Here is a 21,888-nt window from a genome sequence, read left to right on the forward strand (position 1 = left end):
GAGTTTTTTTTTTAATGAATATGTTCGTGGCAAAGAAGCACACCGCCTGTCCGGTGGTAAGCGGTTACCGTAGTCTATAGAGGCCTGTGACGTCAGTAACAGTGATGTCGACAATTCTCGCACCTGTCACCTTGGTGAAATAGGGGCCAGATGGATTGTACTGAGCAGCATCTACCTGGAGTGCTAAGCGACGCGCGGCACGCGCCTTCGTAACGCGTGTCGATCGCAGCTAAATTTGATTGTTCATTATGAACCTACTGTCTAGCTAGAACCATAGAGTTGGTACCTAAGAAACAGTGAACATCATTCCGGCCCTTTTTTTGGCGCGTCCGGCTTGTGATTTTAAAATAATACCGAATATTCTCCGGATGAGCTCAGTTTAAAAAACTACACTCTATCTTTGTCCGCGACTGCGTACGTGTAGGTGTTTTATCGACTTACTTTATACATTAAAATGGGATCATAATGGAGCGAAGGCCCCAATAGGATCAATGCAGGGATGACACTCTGTTTCATGTCTTCGAATGTGACGCACGCGGAAGGGGCCAAAGGAGACGTAAGCTGTGGTATGGGTGTGCCCATGATCTTTGGGGAGACTCGACAGTGTCTGAAAAAAAATGTTATAGTATCAATATATTAAACATGGAAAAGCAAAATCAGAGAATAATAATATAATTTCTTTATTTAGATGATGATCCATTGGTGTTAGGTACAAAGTGACTTAAAATCTATTGTTAATAATTAAAATACTACACAGTTAATATTACAGTTACAATCTTCAATCTCTTTCCATAAGACGCTCCTGTACAGATTTAATTTTCTTATTCAAAATATTCAATAATTTAGTAGATGCCCCTGAACTTTTAGAAAATATAGATTTACGCGTACCCCGCAGAACAGAACGTAGTTGTCGAAATAAAATGTTATTTAGTATCAAAAGCAGCAGAACTAAACATGCGCAGCACTCATACATTAAACGCACATGTAGGTTGTACAATGTAAAGTGCCAAAACGTAGACATATTTAGCAGCTCACTAAGATTGTTTAAAAAATTAGTTTTTTCTTCTTTAAGTATGACCACCTAGATTAAGATTTCCTCACATATCGCGTCACACATACTAGTACATATGCATGTCATTTATACGTAGTAATAAGTTTTTATTATAATATTTGTTTACATATAGGAAACTATAAGTCTATTACTAGAAGAATGTTACTCTATATACTTATCTGTTGTATAAGACTGTTTGTTTCTTAATAAATTAAAAAAAAAAAAAAAAAAAATACTACATAAGTTATATACCCCACAAACTAAGCAAGTCTTCAAAGACTATGCATGTCCTAGGCCCTAGGATCTACAATAAACTGCCGAATGACATTAAAATATCAGATAGTGCCAATATGTTCAATAAGAAACTAAAAAAATGGCTTAATGATAAGACCTTTTATACTGTTACGGAGTTCTTTGACCATGACAAAAATAATAACTAATCAATTTATTACCATTGTAATTTTAATTTAATGATTTAACAATATAAATGTATTTTCTGATGTTGACATGTAATATTTTAAGAATATTATCATTAAATGAGTATGAGTATAAATAAATGAAATTAAAATTTACAATAAATTAAATTAATAAAAATTAAAAATTAGTAAAATCACAATAAATAAATAAATCACAATAAAAGAAAGGTAGCTCTTTTTTAAAGTTTTCCGTTTTGTTGCCCCAGTAACCGCAACGGCACTTACTTCCTGTAGAGCGGCTCGACGAGCGCGTGCAGCATGCCGGCGAGCGCGCGCGCGGGCCGCTCGGCGACGCCCGAGCCCGGGAGCCGCGCCGCCAGCGCCGCGAACTCGCGCCACGCGTTCACGCGCAGCAGCGCTTCACTCAGCACCAGCTTCTGGTTGCCCCAGTAATCCTACAAGAAAACCGGCCAAGTGCGAGTCGGACTCGCGCACCGAGGGTTCCGCACCATCAACAAGAAAACAAGCAAAAAAACGGTCACCCATCCAAGTGCTGATCCCCGCCCGACGTTGCTTAACTTCGGTCAAAAATCACGTTTGTTGTATGGGAGCCCTTAAATCTTTATTTTATTCTGTTTTTAGTATTTATTGTTATAGCGGCAACAGAAATACATCATCTGTGAAAATTTCAACTGTCTAGCTATCACGGTTCGTGAGATACAGCCTGGTGACGGACGGACGGACAGACAGCGGAGTCTTAGTAATAGGGTCCCGTTTTTACCCTTTGGGTACGGAACCCTAAAAATCAACTTTGCACCGGATGGAATTATTGAACAGGGCACCGAGAGCGGCTCTGATCCCGTGCCGTTCCCTAATATTTTAATTAAGGATGACGATTGAAATTTTCAGATCTTGGAAATAAAATTACGTCAGCAACATAATCGGAAACATTGACTATATTTTTTCATGTCAATTAGAGACCAACCTAGGTTAGAGCACTAGAACACTAGAAACCCACAAATTAAAGAAAATGTTTATCATAGATTTAGTATAAATATTATGCTCTGCTATCCGACATGGTTCCAACTGACTTCATCAAAGAATTCCGAGAGACATTGATTTAAAGTCTATTTTTTTATTCGGTAGACTGAAATGACAGTTAATAGTATGAAATGACATTTCATGTTCATACAATTAACTGTCATTTCAGTCTACGGAATAAAAAAATAGACTTTAGATATATTTCATAGAACAGCCTAAATTACCTGTGGATCAAATTTATCTTCAACAAATTCAGTGGGAGCATTGGCCTGTGGTCCTTTAGTGGACACAATGTTAATCTTGCGAATGTACTCCTGAACGGCTTTAAATTCCTTGTCCGCTTCTTTGGCCATTATCGTATCATCAGGGCGCAACTGTAAAACAATAAAATGTTACAACTAGTTGCTGTACTCGTAGCAACGTCGGTTCACGTCTTTGGCGCTCAAAGGGTTACATTAAACAGACTTTATAAAAATGCTTACCCATGGATAGATATTATCCAGAGCTATTACTTGATGTTGTAATAACAGTGCTATAACTGTCATGAGTGGTGGTGGTTCTTCATATTTATCTAGCACTTCCATATTGCCAAGTTTGAATCCTAAAACTTCTGATATAACTTGAGGGTCACCCATATAGTGCTTGATTAAGGATATGAATAGCGAGTCTAGGTGGGGACGAGCTTCAAAAGACTCTAATATAATGTCTAACACTCTGTTTGGATCCAAATTAAAACAACCTGAAAGTAAGAAACATAGTATCAAATCATTGCTTACAAGTGCTAACATCTTTTTAAGGGTACAGTAGCCAAAATGGAAACTGTAAGTCTTGTCCCTTTCCGTCATTTGATTCTGTTAGAAAGAGACATCATTTAACAAAGGTTTGTAGGAGGTCACTAAGTTTTATGAATAAGGGGTTAAGACTGGACTTATATATCTGTGGTAGTACTTATATACTTGGAATATATATCTGTGGGTAGAGTGGTGATAGTTCCGATTAACAACATTTTGCTACCAATGTTCAAAGTTCATTAGACTAGCATACACCCGAAAGGTAGAAAAGGGCTAAAGAGAGAGACTAGCATACACTTACTAGCAGAATGTATTATGTATGCAGCACCACAATATCATACATTTGGTAGAGACAGACTAAAAGAAAGTGAACTAAAGGATATCGAACTTTCTGTTTCTGTTCTGCAGGAAAACAAGATTTGTGGAGAATAGTGTGGGAATGGCGCCGGAACAGTAACCTGCAGCGCCAACTTCATGCAATTGGGCTTAATGAACTCAACAAGCAATTGATAGCCCGCCTGTTTCTGGCAGGGCATCCCTACACTACATCTAGCCCATATTCAGCAAATAAATAATTTAGCTGGTCCGGTCTTGAAATATGTACAGTGTTTAAGGTTACATATGTTTAAAATTTACTCTCACATACCTATAAGTGATTGAATGATTTCTAATAATCCTTTCCATTCCGTTTCTTCGGTGACCTCTTGATTTAACTCCACAATTAATTTAGCATATCCTTCACTCTCTTCTCTGAATAAATTAAATTTACGTTGTTTGTAACTGAGGAAAATACAATCATTTACAAGGTTAGTTCAAAGTAAATTTAAAGATAACCCAATGCTACATTTACATGCTTGGCAAACATGTAAATGTAGCATAAATAAGACTATGACATAATTGTTTTTTTTTTCAAACCATATTCACAAGATAGTTACCCACAAAACATATTATATTGATTTGATTATAATTCTAGGATGGGATGATAGGTTTCATGTCTTGTTTTAAGACATAGAACAAAAATTTGTTCTAGGTCCAGTCAGCATCAAAGTATCTACCATTCCCTAATAGCCATACAAAAATATATATGTTTCTATTCTATGTATAAAACAATTAAATTGTAACAATTTTTGAACGCCTGAAGAGATATATCTCAAGTAACAAAAATATTGCAGGAATTCTTTAGTTGCTTCATTTCATCTGCTACTATGAACACCAACTGTATAAACATCATTGTTTGTTTGTAGGTAGCATAAGTAAACATAAGTACCTAATTCACATACCCAAATAAACTTAATTGACATGTATTTTTAGGGGTAGATTATACTTACTACAATTTTGTCTTGATTTTGATAAATTTGGTGTAAAAGTTTTTGTTCTTCAATGTACCAACATCCTGTAAGGTATCAATTTCCAGTCTTTCCTTCAACAGTTTTTCAGATATAAATGATTCTAGTTCCCGCACTATGTAGCAGAAGTTGGAGCGCTCCTCGCTCTGGATGTCTGAACAGGTCTCTGCGTCTAGTACACACACCACGTCCAGAACTATAGATGGTATATCTGCATGTAAAGCCTAAAAAATATCACAACAATAACCGTTTAGCAAATGGTGTAGGATAAGAGCTTAGAAAATAGACTTGGACCAAGCTAAATCTGCATGGCAAATGACAGTGTCATCATTAATGTCAAATTCCTATGGAAGCATGACGTTTATAATGACACTCCCACAATTTATTCTGTTCGAATTGATGTATTATAACACATTAACTGCCAGCGACTCGCTAGGGGAATTCACTGTTCGTAGGCGCTTTTAGCTACATACGGTTTTTCCCGTGTTATCGGCTACGCTCGTAGCGCGTAGCTCGCGCTGGCACTGAATGTGTTAAACATTCTCAATGTTAAACATCAAGCACATCATACTGACACATATTTCTTGGAGTGTAGACAAAACAGCATCTCTCTTTAGCGCCCCTCGCAGACCGCAGAGCAGTAGATCGTAAATGTTCTCAGACAATCCTGATAGCTTCCCAGATTTTGTCAACAATGGACTCTTTTCTTCATCTTTTATAGATTGTGTCACAGTTTTGATACTGAAATAAACAATTATTTTATGTTATTTCTTGAACAGATACATTTTATTATAATATTTATAATTATGAATAATAATCTTGTAGGGTAAACGGTCCGTAAATATGAGATAATGCCATAAGGCCATACTCTGAAAGTACTTGACTAAATGCAAAAATGCATTATGTATCGCCGTGAATGTATTGTTGAGGACTATCCGTAACTTAAATACGATTTACTGTAAATGATCATACTAACGAACGCTTATTAAGTTAATAAACAAAGGTTACGCATTTTTTAACATGCGGTAGACGTTACAAACATATCGGTTGTTGAAAATAATTAACAACTTATACGTACAATTGTTCTTTTCCAGATTTTTCCCAAGTTTTACAATATTCTGATACAAACTTGGTAAACGATTTCATCATGAAAGCCAAAAATAAATTCTATAATATTAGGAAAACAGCGAAGCAAACGCCTCCACGGCCATGACGGTAAGAACAATGTTACCATATATATTAGTTATTACCATTGTAAATAAATTTCACAAAAAAAAGGATTGAATTTGTCTATGGTTAGTCGCGTACACTCATAAAAGCCGTCCACACTTCCGTGTACCACTGAACTTGGTGCGGTGCAGTAGTGTGTTACTAAAGCTTGTATAGAAAAAGCCCCCTCTACACTCGCGCAAAGCCACGATTCACGCACGAGTGTGGAGGGGGCTTAATGTGCACACGTAATAGCCCTGCACACTACCGCACCGCACGCGACCTTGGTGCGGTGTAGTAGTGTGTTATGGTTTTAAAAAGAACAGTTGTCATCATGAATCTAGTATCCGGTTTAAACTCTCGCGCGAGCCACGAGACGAGCCGCGAGCATATATATAGCTGGTCAACCAAATCTTGTCACTAAAAAAAGGCTCGAAATTTAAATTTTCTATGGAACGATATCCCTTCGCGCCTATATTTTTCAAATTTGCTGCCTTTTTCTACTGTCAAGATCTGGTTGACCAAGTATATATAGTCCGTCAACCAAATCTTGTCAGTAGCAATGTAAAGCAAACTAAAGTAGGGCAACACTCAAAGAGCAGTATTGCGCTAAGAAAAGCAGCAATGTACATCGAACCAAAAGATTTTTTTTTCCGCTGAGCGCGCCCTGCGTACGTCAATTCAAATTGTCACTCGCGGTTTATTGAAAAAAATTGAAACATGGACGATGGACGGACAATTTAAAAGCGATGTTAAAACAATGTTAATCAAAATGATGAACAAATTTGAAGATATCAAAAACAACTACCTATCGTAGTGCTTATATTCTCTTTGTTCCCCATCTATGTCTTCTAAGTTTACTAAAATAAAATCATATCAAAATGCAGATAATTAGATAGTGCATATATTTGTTATTTACAATATAATATGCCACTTGTTAATGTAAATTAGTGTATATTGTACAATATACATATTAAAAATAAAACAACTGATATTTCGGTGTTTATTTAATTTAAAGGTAAATAAGATAAGGGTCACTTTTCGACTTGGTTGCGTTGTACACGTACATAAACCGCCATAGGTAAGTATTGTCTGAAGAGATACTACCTACTACGAACGCCTTATATTGGGCAAGATTTAATCCTGCAACAAACATGTATGGATTAGGTAGATATTGCGAAAGAACGGCGATATAATCAAGGCTCTTAATACTGTTTAAAAGGTTTACCTTTGTAAATAGTCACAACTGATTGCTGAAAATATTAGACATGTGGGCCTATGGACGGTTTCCAGGACACAATTTATGGTCTTGTTGGATAGATTTAGGCATAAGTACGTTTTAATTTTATTTATGCCTTTTAACCCTAAAACAAAAAAAACTGAACATAATCTTAAAAGTTCGAAAGAGTTCTTCCAGTACTTGTTTGTTTGTTTCAGTAATGTTTACCATCAACGAGCATGATTGTACATTGTAGGCCCCTTAGCTTTGCTTATTCTTATTTAATGTATTGGTATTTAATGGTGGCAGCAGAAATATCTCTTGAAACATGCTTGAAACAGAAACGATTCAGAATGAAAACAAATAAGGTGACGGCTGTCATTCACGATCCACATTCCACAGATAAAACACAGATGACACGCGTTTTGGAATTATTTGAACACAGTGTTGCTAACCCGCGATTTTTCAAATTTGCCGCCTTTTACTACTGACAAGATTTGGTTGACGGACTTTATTATACTACTCTTTGGGCTCGTCTCGTGGCTCACGCGAGAGTTTAAACCGGCTAATAGGATGCTACCTTCTATGGTTGTCATTGTCAAAACTTTTTCTGGCTGTGGTTGGCTTTGGCTTTCGTTTTTTAGGTTACAAAACATTTTCCCTAATCTTGTAAAAATGCCTAGTTACGAATTAGCGCTAATGTTACGCGTTATGCCGAAACCTGAATTGAAAACTGCACTTAAACGTGTCTCACATGCCATATTTAACCGTGGAGGTATCATACGAGAAATCGAGAACTTAGGTTTTCGTGCAATGCCGTACAAAACGAGTGCTCACGGCTTAGTTCATCGAGAAGCAAACTATTTCGTGTTTAAAATTGATACCGCGACACAAGCTGTAGCCGATCTGAAAGAAGAATATAGCAGAGATGTAGATATCGTGCGGCAGCGTGTGTACAAGGTTCAAACAGACAGCGATCACAAGTGCACCCTAGAGACTGAACTGTTGCCCCCTGCTTACCGAAAAGAAGTCCAGAAAATGATAGAAGTTGGAAAAACTCAGGTCAACCGTTTTACTTACAAATTTAAATATAATTCTGGCTTGGACTATTATCCGTTCCAAAAGTAATATAATGTTTAGATAATATGTAACTTAATCATAGTTTTTATTGTAGATAAGTAGGCAATGTAATAAACATGATTTACCGTTTGTTTGTGTTTTATTTAACTGTAAATCACTATTTTGAGTTAACTAGCTTACTGTCATGCCACATGAGGCAATCTTATAATCTTATAAATCTATTTGGTCTCTTATATTTTGACAAAAGTTAATACTTTTGTATGTGTTTTGGTTGTATATAACAAATTCCAGTATATTAGTCTTGAAGTAGTGGCTAAATCATGTTTGTTCTGAGAAAGCAAAAGTCTTTGATTCTTTTAAAAAAAATTTGGTGCCTAACAGATACTGTAATGCAAAATGTATCGAAATATTCAACCAACTTCTTCAGTGATAGTTGTTACTTTAAACACCAGTACAGTACAGATTTGGAAGCTGGTGTAAATAAACAAATTCAGGCAGAACAGCAAGCGGCTCATGAGTACTTGAACTTGGCGGTAACATTTCTACACCCTAGTGTCTCTAGACTTGGAACCGGGGGTTTCTTCATGAGAATGTACCATGAAGAGCTCCAGCATATGGAAGATTTGATCCAGTATCAGCTTTATAGAGGAGGCATTCCCACAATTAAGGCATTGAATGCACCTGCACCAAAAGACAAAATTATACTGCTTGAAGCTTTCAAACATGCATTGAATATGGAACATTGTATCACTGAGGTATGTATCTTATTATTTATATCAAGATTGAAACAGGTGCAAGTTATTTACATGCTAAACTGAAATAGATGCATGTTAACCGAAGACAATATTTTATTAACATTAGTTAATTTTTCTGCAGCTAATAAAAACACTGGTTTTAACTGCAGAAAAGGATAAGGACTATCATTGTGTTAATTTCCTTACAACAGTTTTTCTCAAGGAACAAATGAATTCTATCCATAACTTATCCCAGCAAGTGACTGACATTGCCCGAATCATTGAAGATCCTGATGCTTTACACCAGTATGATAAATATCTTCAGACAACTTATCCATACAAATATAAGTCTCCATACAAGTAATGTTATAATAAAAATAAATAAAGTGTTATTTAACAATTTTTCATAATAAAAGATTGGTCGTGAAGATTGTCTTGCTGTCCAGCATAGGCCTCACCTAGAGTTCACCACCGAATGTGGTTCAGCCTTGTCTTTATTTAAGATTGTCTTCTTGCAAATAAAAAACTTATTGCCTGTTATATTTTATTGATTGAAAGGTCAGGTGATGATGGTGACTGTGATTGATTACTGAGTATTTTATAGATGATGTCCAAGTTACAATCTTTTAGAGCAGAGAGAAGCTCGGATTTTTCATTGCCTTGATTGGTGCCGTACAATGTGTTCTTTTTCCAGTCTGTGTACCATTGCATAACAGTATCTGGAAAATAAACTTTATTGAAATTTAGTTTATTTAACCTTGATGATAGAGCTGCCAGAAAGCAAACACTAGTACCTATGTCAGTGCACACCGATTTATTATTTTATAACGTGTAGTCCAACTTCGAACAGAAAAAAAAACAACGGGTTGCACTCCGGGAGTGCCGACAGAAGTGAAAACTCAATGACTAGTCCAAAATGTCTGCAGCACTATGTATAATTGACCCATCCTCCTTTCTATTGAAAAACTTTAGTTCCGAAATTGCTGGTCAGTGAGCTTGTTTAAAATTCGAAATTCAAAATTCAAATTTGTAGCATTAATTGTTTAAAATTCGAATAGAAATTGTAAAGTTACCTTGCAGACCTCGCATCTAAATGTAATGTCATTGAGTTTTTCTTTATTAATTTAAATGTCATCTAAATGAGTGGCCATCTAAACCTTACGGTCACGTGATCGCCTTACGCTGTCTCGAGTTTATCATTTTTTCCCCACCTCAAAAAGTGTCCAGCGCCGCTAAAGAAGTTTTCACTTCAAAAATTTTCTGATCTCGGGTGAAAACAAGTGACGACGCAGCAGATTTAAGCAGATTTAACCACGTTTAACCATGTTTGCTAAAGCTTTGGTTTCCTCCGAAAGCAGTGCCGTCATATAGTCCATACAAATACTACAACATCCATATTTAGCCGTATTATTTAGTATGGAGACGGCCGCTATATGACGGCACCGCTATCCTAGGAAAACCGATCTTAAGGGGTGGCCCGTTGCGTAGTTCTGCGGTGGCCGGCACTTCTCAGACGAAAATAGAAACGTTTAATGTAGTAAGTACTTTGGTACAGCCGTGCATCTAAGATTTTAAATTTCGAACGAGAATTATAAAATGTTCGAAGTTGGATTACTGATCTAAAAAGATACCTTCCTTATTGTGCCTATGTAATCCGTAGATGGCGTCACGGTCACAAGGTCTCGTTCTTTTTTAGGGTTCCGTACCCAAAGGGTAAAAACGGGACCCTATTACTAAGACTCCGCTGTCCGTCCGTCCGTCCGTCCGTCTGTCACCAGGCTGTATCTCATGAACCGTGATAGCTAGACAGTTGAAATTTTTACAGATGATGTATTTCTGTTGCCGCTATAACAACAAATACTAAAAACAGAATAAAATAAAGATTTAAGTGGGGCTCCCATACAAAAAACGTGATTTTTGACCGAAGTTAAGCAACGTCGGGCGGGGTCAGTACTTGGATGGGTGACCGTTTTTTTTGCTTGTTTTTTTATATGTAATATGTAGTACTTTGTATTTCGCTTACCGTCGCTCAAATAGGGAGCGCGCATGAACTGTACGGGGCAGCCCAGGAGCCCCCTGTTTATTTGAGCCAATTACCAAAATCGTATTGTGTTAGTTTTCCGATTTAGGCTACACTAGGCAAACTCCAACGCGTGTGGAATCGCGCGTGAACTGTAGAGGGCAGCCGTTTCGCTACCGTCACATGGGCGTAAGGTGAAAAATGGATTCACTGTTCATTATTTTTTATTATTCAATAGTTCTTGTAGTAACGAAACGGTCAAACCACATATTTTGACTAAGGTGTAGAGTTTGTGAAGTTAGGGCTTGTAGAGTTAGAAGCTTGGCTCTACAAGAGATCTGATAACTTTTTGACAGTGCGAGCTTTATGGTTTCGACTTATTGGCAACATTTTACATGAACATGTTTTTGGTAGGATTATATCTTACCAACAAGAATTTGAAAGTAAGCGTCTGCCTCATCATCTAATGGTGCCTCCCATACTCGGAGATAGTCTTCACATAGTACAGGTTCACTGTCAGCTAACACGTTTTCGTCTAAATCTAAAGCACTGAAACATTAATTTTATTAGTTTAGTATTATTAAGTAAAATTACAGTACTGAAACAAAACTGCAGACAAATAAATTTAATCTGTGACAAAAACCAACTGGTATGATATAGGTAGGTACGAGTACCTAGTATTCCATTTTAATTAGAATTAAAAATAGGTAGAATGATAATAATACAAGATTCATATACAATGCCTCATTACTTTTATATCTAACATCGTCGAAAGTCCTTTCCTTACCGTCGATAAAGGTATGGTCACTTTTTTGTCGAGTATTTTACCCAACAATTCTTAAAGAAAAAACACGTAAGGCTCCGGCTTGCCCATCGGGTGTGTAGACACCCCTCACTGATCGATGACTGATTAGTGATTACATTTTTTAATGATACCAACACTTACTTTAATGCCTTTTTCAAAGAAACATCTTCATATTTTTTATGCTCAACCTTGAATTGCTCTTCTATTCTTTTGAAAGATTTTATACAAGCTGCCTCTGGAATATCTGCAACATATGAAAAACTAGTTTCGTTTATGAAAGGGACACGATAAACGATAAGTTAGGGTCGGTTGCATTACACCAGTCTGTTACTGCGGCTTTGTACAACAGGGTAAATTAACAAACATACCACAAGATGTTTCCAGGCGAATGCTCTTTCGTAAGGAGCAATTAGAAATTACGTCTCTCATCGTAGCTATTGTGGAAACATTATCCGATTTGAAAACGGCTTGGCCACGCCTGCAACAAAGAATTGAGACACTTAGGTGCCTGGATCATAATCAGTATAAATAGTATAATCACACAAGATAAGCTTTCCCTTCTGTCCCCAAAAGGATAGGTACTGGAGCCTAACTTCTGGTTGAATCTTTTATTAGCCAAAACTGCCTCCGATGTAATGTTGACCTGTATCAAGATATGTACTTACACAAGGAAGTTGAAATTCTTTGATCTGACTACGATTTTTTCCTCTCAAAAATGAAGCTTATGCTATCCGCAAAACGAATCGTTTGATACCTTATTCGTAAAATCGGGTTAGTCCCACTAGTTACCACCAAGTTGTTACCAGTGGTAAAAGGTGGGAAAAAAATCCCAGTATTTACCACTGGTAACAACTTGGTGGTAACTAGTGGGAATAACCCGTAAAATCCGCTTAGCAGGTTTTTCCCTTACGGTGGAATATACCGTCGTCCGTCATACATAGATTTTTTTTTTTCATACATAGATAGATAGGATACTCTTTATTGGCACACCCCAGTAGGTAAAAAGATACAAAAGAAAAGAACAATTGATTAAATGTAGAGGCAGACAACAGGCGGTCTTATCGCTAAACACCATACACCTATGCATAGACTGCTAGTGTCCGACCACGCGAAGTGTTACGTCAAGTATGGCATTCCTAATATGGGATATATTACATTTGTCGCTGTCAATATGGTGGTGGTGGTCGGAGCCTAAAAGCCTGTCGAGTATAAATACAGTCGCATGAAAATTGAAATTTTTGACACGGACTTGTTTTTATAGAAATACTTGTTTAAAGAACTGGGTATATTGACTCTGCCGTCAATAGTGATTCAACAAGTCGCTATTTACGTGTATACCAACCTGACGCAATATAAAAAACGCGCCGACTCAGCCCCCACGCTACGGAACCCGAATCAACTTCTCCCGGTAAAACGTAGACTTGCAAGGTCCAATAAGCTGACCCACATAATGGGTCCAACTGTTTACAATAAGTTGCCGGAGACAGTCACCTCGTCACCATCGCTGCAATGTTTTAAAGCTAGACTGAAGGCTTGGCTTCTCGAACACACATTCTACACCTATGACGAATTTTTGAATGTTGAGCATTAGTTAAGTTACCCGAATATGAATTTTATTATCATTGTTATTGATTTTTACGAATGTACACTTATACTTGTTTCGAATAATTATACAATCTATTATAAAAAAATAAAAAATGACATGTAATATTATAAATATTGTGAATAAATAATATGAATATGAATATGAATATACACTTACTGCAAGCGACACACGAGGATTGTCTTAAGAAGGGAGTGCGACCGACCGACGGCCACTGACGTAGAAGGCCTGGGAAGCTCCCCTGGTAACGCCTCTGACAACCATGCCGTCATTTCGGCCACGGAAAAACTGCCTGATACACTCAGTACACACCATGCTCTGGAAATTAAACAATAGGCACTTACAATATTGTAAATGACAAAAAAAAATACAACCGAATTGAGAACCTCCTCCTTTTGGAAGTTTAAAGTCTGACTGAAGAATTTGGTCAGGATTCTTTTATCAAATTTAGACGAAAGTAAAGGGCAGACAGAGTTGTTTTATCGGAGCAATATTGAGAATACCTATGTACTCGAATGTTGTAAAATACTAACCGGCTCTCACTATCCGAATCGGGATCTTCGTGCTGGGAATAGTAAGGGAGCACCGGCAACCTCAGTGTCATGAGACGCGCGACCCGTGGCGCTCCAGCCGGCAAAGCGTATATCAGTACCCGAGCACATTCTGCCCGAGGCGGACCCGCGTGCCGCATGCGGACCCACAGTCGCCGGGTGCCGGCTTGGCATCGCACTGTTGCTAGGAAATCTGATGATGATCCCTGGTTAAATAAATGTCAGTACCATCACATGTGACATCCGGGTGATACCCGACTTATATTCGACAAAATTAGTACCCGGGTTTTTAATTTGTTAATTGTTTCAAGGGACAGAGTTGTCATAAGATCGTATCTTGGATTATAAACTTACCAAGTCACCAATTTGTATATTACCTGGGACGGACATACACTAAGCACCGCTGCGCTGTCAGTCTTCATGTCTAACTTTCGGTTGCAATATATAAATAACATATCTAAAGGCACGGGGGCCATAATTCTTGCTTCTTGCCAACCGTCTTTAGACGCTCCTAACAACTGCAACACATGGAACAAATATTTAAGTAAATCTAGATTTACTTTAACACTTTTTTTTTAAGTCAAACCATATAATTATTTCATCATAATCATAACTTAAGAGATATGCTCATATCGATGGAGAAATCGATCATCTAATAATGGACGTACCTTACCTACTTTAGATAGGTATTTATAAAATCTGAACTAGTTTTTCTATTTGGGCCCTATGAATGGACTTTACTCGCCTCATAATGAATGTCCAACAGCGGAGGAGTTGTCATTGTCACTCCACCTTCCAAGGACCGGGTATTTCGGTGATATTTCTCTCGTTCATTAGCTGCCTGTTTTTCCAATCGAGCTACTTCAGCCCTTTGGACAATAAAAATATGTTAAGTATTTTGCCCAGCATTATCTTACGTTGCGAAACGGTCAAGGAATGTCACATTAATATTTAAATGAATGGTCTGAGTGAATGGTGATTTTGGGAAAATATTCGGTGCAGCGTCCAATAAGGTGGGATGATGACATGGTCAGCGCTATGGAAAATGACGTCGCTGCGCAGTTGCGTCGACGTTGCGTCGAGCAGGGCCATAGAGTTGTAGACGCCGACGAGACGCCGACGCTCGAAAGACGCTAGATGTGGGGTGGCCCTAACACAAAAGCCAAGTTAAATTGGATGAATGAGTGGGTAAATGAGAGTTTGATGAAGGCAAGGCACGACCGATCATTATATAATTACACATAGGATAGGCCTGTCGTCGTCTTATATGAACCAGCTACTGGTCAACATACTCTAGTTTACTCCTTCTCGCCGCTATAACGTCTGGGGGAACATTAGTAAACATTCCAGAGCTGGAAACCAGCCTACGAGATCTCAGAGCGAATACTCGGCCCGAAAAGGTGGTGACCAACAGTTCGCTCTCTTCCGTACCGACACATCCGCCGCTGACTGACGTAACGGGTTCTCCGGAAAACTGAAACAGTAAATCATTTGTAAATCGCGTATTTATTGTAGGTTAAGTACCTACCTGTAATACTTACCTATCATGTACCTACTTAAAGTCCGCGCATGAGCACGACCGTGTGTATGGGTTGAGTTTAACTATTTAAGTTCCTCGAAGTTCGCGTTTATACTTCCCGTCTTCTGTACATCATTTACCTTTGGCGTGCTTTGGCTATTCAAACTATGAATGACAAAACACTGATACCTAGTGTTCTTTTTTTATATTCAATAGCAAGTTCAAAACGAACTGCAAGATTTACCAAAAAGTTTCTTACAGGTACTTAGCGGGCCGATACGATACAGGCGGACTGCAACTTGTATGGGAACAGTTCCCATACAAATTTCAGTCCGTCTGTGGCGGTCCTAACTGTCGTGTACTTAAACTTAAATCACTTGCATTCATTCGTTATTTTTACACAGTTTTGCAATTAGTATTTAATTAACTATGTACAAGTTGTACATAGCTGTGTGTAATTCATCTAAACTCTCCTACCGACCCCTATAGGTATAATAAATTTAAACTCACATATGTATATTTTAGCCGAGGCTTGTCCCCTAGGCTGTCCATATCCACGAGGTAGAGCTGCACAGATCCATCATGGCGGCCGACGGCAAGGTGCGAGCTTCCGTTGGAGAAGTACCAGCCCAGGCACATTACTGAACCCAAGCCTTTGCCCTCCACCAGGCATTTGCTGGTGAGCGTTGAGCTAAAAAACTCACAGGCATGAAAATAAGCGTTTCATAAAGTTCATAACTCGTGGAATGGATGTGACAATGACATCACATGGATATTACAGTCAGCAAGTAGTTTTAAAATTAATCAACTGAGCACAGAACAGGATGGGCCCATAACCTGTTGCTTCGATTTTGATGCCAGCTACCAGGCTTCAGGGAGCCAGCTGATTGGTAATAAAGACGAAGAGAGTGAAATTAGGTGAGGTGTATTCGAAATAACTACTTACTCTTCAAAAGCAACGAGTCCAACGGAACCATCAGCAGCGCCGTAGAACGCGTAAAGGTCCGCGGCGTGCATGGGCGGCGGGACCAACAGTCTTGAAGGGCCGGAGGTGACCACCGCCCTGGCTGCGACCTGCCCGTTCTCTAGCATTACTGCTCCTTTGTTAGCGATCAGGACTAGAAGTCGCACTCTGGTGTTCTGTAAATAAATTGGTGGATGGTGCATCTAGTACACTTGGTGGCGGTAGGTAGCTCAATTGAGTAGGCTATAAGTTATATAAGTAGGTAGGTAATAAAGATGTTCACAACGTAAAAGCCACTTACATTGGGAGTAGCAAATGACGCAATATCTAGAACTCTATCCTCGCAAATATAGGAATGAAATTCCCTCAAATCCCTATAATGAGTCACGGTCCGACCGCTGCAGAGAATCAGATCGCCCGCCAAAATGGACCTGCAATGATTTTTACAATAACTACTGTAAATATTTATTAAAATAATCACTTTACTCCAGTAAAGATCGGTTTTCCTAGGATCCGCTATCCTAGGAAACCAGAGCATAAGGTGAAAACAACATACATGGATGTGATCGTTTCCGATAGAGCAGTTTCGATTGAAAGAAACACTTTTCCTTTCCTTGTGTAACCTTTGACTTCATTGCCTGATGCAGCAAACACTTTGTCGGCTTGGGATCCTGTAATATTATGTTACCTACATTCAATTTTCTGAAACAATACGCTAACAAAGTACGCCTAATGCTTACTTTCCCCGAGGTGTAAGAATTATAAAGATGATTGATTTCCTGCTGGCTACCTCGGTGACGGGCTCGGGTGGGACCAGATAGCACACTTCGAAGAGGACCGTCCTGGATAACATATGCTAATCTATGCGTCCTGGTATGGCGAATTATAAAGGATAACTAATAAATAATACATAAGTGTATTTCAATATCTAACTAACTATTACGGCTCAGCGACCCAAAGAGGATCTTGGCCTCCGAAACGAGAGCACACCATTTTTCCCGATCCTGCGCCGTTTCCTGCCAAATATCGGCTTGAAGCTGACGCAGATCCGCTTCCACACTGTCTCCTCAGCGGTATCTGGGCCGACCTACCGGGCGGCCACCAGTCGGTCTTCCCAGGTACGCCCTCTTGGCAGCTCGGTCCTCTCCCATTCTCAATAGGTGCCCGAACCAGCGAAGTCTGTGGGATTTCGTTTCGCCGATGATATTGGGTCCGGCCACCAACTCCTCGATTTCGGCATTCCTCCTTATCCTCCAGGTGCCGTTCTCTCTTGATAGGTCCCAGGATCTTCCGAAAAATTTTCCTTTCCGCTACCAGGAGCTGACTTTCCTCTTTTTGTGTTAGTGTTAAACCAAAACGCCCTGCGATGCAGTGCAGCCCTCCATAAAGTGTTGGTGTCTAGGATTCTCAGCAGAAATACTAAGTTAAGGATTTCAATATCGATAGTAGTTTTTATATTTGTTCGATATACCTACTGGTATCATTATGTCCGTCATTTGTTATAGCTAGTAGTGATGTGTTTGATTTTATAGACTACCTACATAGATCAAATAATATGGCATACCATCGTTGGTAGCTAGCTGAACAGCCGTTATTGGTTTCCCCGGTAGAGTTTTAAATTGAACGATTGCCTCTTCATCTTTTATACTCAAGCATTGTAGAACGCCGTTTTTGTCGCCGATTACAAACTGAGAAAATGAGAGATTAATCGATTAATTACTTATGATAAAAACTGTAAATTTTGTCACTAGGTAACTTCTACTCACCTTCTGCTGAAATTTTGGTCCAGGCGCGGGTAATATCTTTAAAGTATCCGGGTACGTAATACCACATATTGCATAGTCTATTCGCGAAAAATCATATTCCATGTTGTTGTCCTATCCTAGGATAGGTACTTAACGGTTGGAAACTATAAATTTCCTGTTACGTATTTCTACTATCGAAATATTATACTTATTTACCTAAGTGCTTTTCTTACCTAGTTGGTTAGAAAAGCAAATATAATGCAATCTTAGTAAATATCATAGAGTAACTTATACCATATGTGGTAAATATGAAGTAGTTTTACCCACCTACTTATAAATCAATAATTACCTTGGAAACCAGCATACAAACAATGAAGTTGCTGTATAATGTGTATAGGTAAGGTAAGAGGTAAGTATTAAATGATTAAGAGCCAACAGGAGTGGTCATTTCTCCATACAAACGTACTCGACTCTTTCCTCCGTGGGTTTTGAAGCTAGAGCAATGATTTTTTTCAACACAGATTAATATTGTCAATATCTGTGTCGGACCGTTTTGCTTTTTTTGATATTTTTGTTTTTTAAGGCGCTAGAGCCCTTCAAAAATGGCCAAAATGGCCTAATTGACTATGCCGCAATGAGAGGCGTGCTATTCAAAACTGACATCAATTAGTCAAAAAAGCAAAACGGTCCGACACAGATAATGTCATAATCATTTAGATTTCCAAATTTGGTTACGATTGGTTAAGTTTTGGAGGAGGAAACAGTCGAGTACGAAACCTCGATTTTTGATATTTTTACGCAGGATTTTTCGCCTTGTCCTTATCGCACTAGTTTTAGGAGCCGCTTCCGTTAGCTCTTAAATGTTTACCTAGTAAGTATAGCGGTGCCGTCATAGAGGCCACCTCCATACAAAATACTACTCCATCCCATGAATCTAGTATAACTGGATTGGGCATGAGTGGTGGGGATAACTGACAGAACGGGATAGTCTTATGTACCTTTCAGTAGGAGTAGCAGCGAAAGCGCTATTATTGTTTGTCCTTGTCATAGTCTCACATCTTGTTTTATAGCTGGTCAACCAAACCTTGTCAGTAAAAAAAGGCGAGAAATTCAAATTTTCTATGGGACGATATCTCTTCGCGCCTACATTTTTCAAATTTGCCGCCTTTTTCTACTGTCAAGATCTGATTGACCAAGTATACTCCCCACCGTAAATTGACCACCGTGATTGGTCGAATTCATTTGTTGCCCACCATACCGCAATGCGACGCTATGATTGGTCGAATTTATATGTTTTGTCCCTCACGGAGGCACGCGTAGATCACTTCTATAGGATGCTACCTTCTATGACTCCATCCATATTTAGCCGTATTATTTTACCAGAACCTAATCAGAGTCAGTATATAGTTCATTTTTTTAGCATTAGAAAGAACTCCACAGAAGCTAGCGTGCAGTTTTTATCAGGCTCTTTAATTGTTAATAATTATTGAATTATCTAATCTAGCATGGTCAATACATATAATTTACTTCAAACTATTACCGCTAAAAGTGCCGGATTTGGAACCACAAGCTTACTTCTGCGAAGTTCTTTCTAATGCCGGCTTCCCACGGCCCGTTTTTTCACAGATCTGACCGCGCCTCTACAGGCCGAAGATCGTGGGAACGGTCGCATAGATACTAACTTCGAAAATTGGCATTTTTGTGCCCGCACCTGCTGATTTGATCATTATGGGAATTAAATTGGCGTTTGCGTACACACGGCCTGATTCGATCGGACAATTTCATCAGATTGGCGAAAAATTGTCTCGTTTGGACCTCACTTTAGTAAACCATCCCATTGTGTACTGGGCTTTATAAAGGCCCCAGTACACAATGGGCAATCGCCGGCCACTCCAAGGGACGCAGCCATGCGGTAGAATGACATAGCAATATCACTTGCTCCCTCTAACGCATAAATGCGTCCCTTGGAGTGGCCGGCGGTGGCCCATTGTGTAATGGGGCCTTAAGATGGTCAAGCAGATCTTGTCAGTAAAAAAAAGGCGCGAAATTCAAATTTTCTATGGGACGATATCCCTTCGCGCCTACATGTGTTAAATTTGCCGCCTTTTTCTACTGCCGAGATGAGAGATCTGCTTGACCATCTATACCTACATACCTACCCCCTTCGTAGTAAACCTAGATAAGCCTGTCCGCACACCAAGATTGCGGTGCGGTGCGGTAGTGTGTTAAAGCTATAATTTAACTTACAAATAGTACATGTAAAGGGCCCTCCACCAAAGAGTAATATAATATAAAAAGTTTAAATTTCACATAGACCAAGTATTATATAGATGAGCTAACGCGTAAGCCCGTGAGGGGCACTCTACACTCGCGTTCGTGGCTTAGCGCGGTATATATAGTCCGTCAACCAAATCTTGTCAGTAGTAAAAGGCGGCAAATTTGAAAAATCGCGGGTTAGCAACACTGTGTTCAAATAATTCCAAAACGCGTGTCATCTGTGTTTTATCTGTGGAATGTGGATCGTGAATGACAGCCGTCACCTTATTTGTTTTCATTTGGTTTTCATTCTGAATCGTTTCTGTTTCAAGAGATATTTCTGCTGTCACCATTAAATACCAATACCTTAAATAAGATTAAGCAAAGCTAAGGGGCCTACAATGTACAATCATGCTCGTTGATGGTAAACATTACTAAAAATTGAGGTTATGACATGTATTGGAAGAACTCTTTCGAACTTTTAAGATTATGTTCAGTTTTTTTGTTTTAGGGTTAAAAGGCATAAATAAAATTAAAACGTATGCCTAAATCTATCCAACAAGACCATAAATTGTGTCCTGGAAATCGTCCATAGGCCCACATGTCAAATATTTTCAGCAATCAGTTGTGACTATTTACAAAGGTAAACCTTTTAAACAGTATTAAGAGCCATTATTATATCGCCGTTCTTTCGCAATATCTACCTAATCTATACATGTTTGTTGCAGGATTAAATCTTGCCCAATATAAGGCGTTCGTAGTAGGTAGTATCTTTTCAGACAATACTTACCTATGGCGGTTTATGTACGTGTACAACGCAACCAAGTCGAAAAGTGACCCTTATCTTATTTACCTTTAAATTAAATAAACACCTAAATATCAGTTGTTTTATTTTTAATATGTATATTGTACAATATATACCAATCAAAAAAATTACACAGGTATGTCATATTCATCCAGAACAGTACACTAATTTACATTAACAAGTGGCATATATTATATTGTAAATAACAAATATATGCACTATCTAATTATCTGCATTTTGATATGATTTTATTTTAGTAAACTTAGAAGACATAGATAGGGAACAAAGAGAATATAAGCAGTTGTTTTTGATATCTTCAAATTTGTTCATCATTTTAATTAACATTGTTTTAACATCGCTTTTAAATTGCCCGTCCATGTTTCAATTTTTTTCAATAAACCGCGAGTGACAATTTGAATTGACGTACGCAGGGCGCGCTCAGCGGAAAAAAAAATCTGTTGTTCGATGTACATTGCTGCTTTTCTTAACGCAATACTGCTCTTTGAGTGTTGCCCTACTTTAGTTTGCTTTACATTGCTACTGACAAGATTTGGTTGACGGACTATATATACCGCGCTAAGCCACGAACGCGAGTGTAGAGTGCCCCTCACGGGCTTACGCGTTAGCTCATCTATATAATACTTGGTCTATGTGAAATTGCTGTCAGCAAAAAAAATTGTTATGTCAATGTCAGTCGAAATTAAGTGACGTATGTATGACGTCCGTACTTTAC

At 38.5% G+C, this 21,888-nt stretch overlaps 4 protein-coding genes across 4 annotated transcripts in view; 2 read left to right on the plus strand and 2 right to left on the minus strand.

The window, feature by feature from the left end:
* Nucleotides 1–5,872, minus strand: part of LOC134662405 (THO complex subunit 2) — a 42,519-nt gene extending 36,647 nt beyond the window's left edge. The window contains exons 1-8 of the mRNA XM_063518619.1: nucleotides 5,724–5,872; nucleotides 5,221–5,386; nucleotides 4,628–4,869; nucleotides 3,946–4,079; nucleotides 2,991–3,247; nucleotides 2,733–2,882; nucleotides 1,753–1,922; nucleotides 442–607 (exon numbers count right to left, since the gene is read on the minus strand). Of these exons, the coding sequence (XP_063374689.1) occupies nucleotides 442–607; nucleotides 1,753–1,922; nucleotides 2,733–2,882; nucleotides 2,991–3,247; nucleotides 3,946–4,079; nucleotides 4,628–4,869; nucleotides 5,221–5,386; nucleotides 5,724–5,794 (1,356 nt within the window). The 5' untranslated portion in view covers nucleotides 5,795–5,872. The remainder of the gene's footprint in view (nucleotides 1–441; nucleotides 608–1,752; nucleotides 1,923–2,732; nucleotides 2,883–2,990; nucleotides 3,248–3,945; nucleotides 4,080–4,627; nucleotides 4,870–5,220; nucleotides 5,387–5,723) is intronic.
* A 1,869-nt stretch (nucleotides 5,873–7,741) lies between these two features.
* On the plus strand, nucleotides 7,742–8,282 carry LOC134662886 (small ribosomal subunit protein bS6m). The gene has a single exon (XM_063519196.1). It carries the CDS (start codon nucleotides 7,749–7,751, stop codon nucleotides 8,199–8,201), a length of 453 nt encoding a protein of 150 aa, XP_063375266.1. The 5' UTR covers nucleotides 7,742–7,748; the 3' UTR covers nucleotides 8,202–8,282.
* Nucleotides 8,283–8,517: 235 nt separating this feature from the next.
* On the plus strand, nucleotides 8,518–9,414 carry LOC134662380 (ferritin-2 heavy chain-like). Its single transcript, XM_063518586.1, has 3 exons — nucleotides 8,518–8,908; nucleotides 9,030–9,252; nucleotides 9,391–9,414. The coding sequence occupies exons 1-2, from the start codon at nucleotides 8,543–8,545 to the stop codon at nucleotides 9,249–9,251; spliced, it is 588 nt and encodes a 195-aa protein (XP_063374656.1). The 5' UTR covers nucleotides 8,518–8,542; the 3' UTR covers nucleotide 9,252; nucleotides 9,391–9,414.
* LOC134662381 (Bardet-Biedl syndrome 7 protein homolog) lies at nucleotides 9,415–18,217 on the minus strand. Its single transcript, XM_063518587.1, has 15 exons — nucleotides 18,116–18,217; nucleotides 17,914–18,037; nucleotides 16,906–17,020; nucleotides 16,651–16,780; nucleotides 16,332–16,525; nucleotides 15,896–16,076; nucleotides 15,159–15,340; nucleotides 14,612–14,735; nucleotides 14,244–14,384; nucleotides 13,849–14,072; nucleotides 13,475–13,633; nucleotides 12,081–12,190; nucleotides 11,854–11,956; nucleotides 11,335–11,456; nucleotides 9,415–9,606 (listed from the first exon to the last, which is right to left on the minus strand). The coding sequence occupies exons 1-15, from the start codon at nucleotides 18,215–18,217 to the stop codon at nucleotides 9,425–9,427; spliced, it is 2,193 nt and encodes a 730-aa protein (XP_063374657.1). The 3' UTR covers nucleotides 9,415–9,424.
* Between the last annotated feature and the right edge of the window lie 3,671 nt (nucleotides 18,218–21,888).

This window comes from Cydia amplana, chromosome 3 (assembly GCF_948474715.1).
Source record: "Cydia amplana chromosome 3, ilCydAmpl1.1, whole genome shotgun sequence".
Taxonomy (NCBI): Eukaryota; Metazoa; Arthropoda; class Insecta; order Lepidoptera; family Tortricidae; genus Cydia; species Cydia amplana.

What these genes read in the sequence shown, in the direction of transcription:
- LOC134662380 (XM_063518586.1), top strand. Translation starts at nt 8,543, where the DNA reads ATGCAAAATGTATCGAAATATTCAACCAACTTCTTCAGTGATAGTTGT. An exon ending in TGGAACATTGTATCACTGAG is followed by an intron (nt 8,909 to 9,029) that starts GTATGTATCTTA and finishes ATTTTTCTGCAG; the next exon opens with CTAATAAAAACACTGGTTTT.
- LOC134662381 (XM_063518587.1), bottom strand. Translation starts at nt 18,217, where the DNA reads ATGGAATATGATTTTTCGCGAATAGACTATGCAATATGTGGTATTACG. An exon ending in TCGGAAACGATCACATCCAT is followed by an intron (nt 16,781 to 16,905) that starts GTATGTTGTTTT and finishes AAATCATTGCAG; the next exon opens with GTCCATTTTGGCGGGCGATC. An exon ending in ATCCTCGTGTGTCGCTTGCA is followed by an intron (nt 12,191 to 13,474) that starts GTAAGTGTATAT and finishes TCTTTGTTGCAG; the next exon opens with GCGTGGCCAAGCCGTTTTCA.
- LOC134662886 (XM_063519196.1), top strand. Translation starts at nt 7,749, where the DNA reads ATGCCTAGTTACGAATTAGCGCTAATGTTACGCGTTATGCCGAAACCT.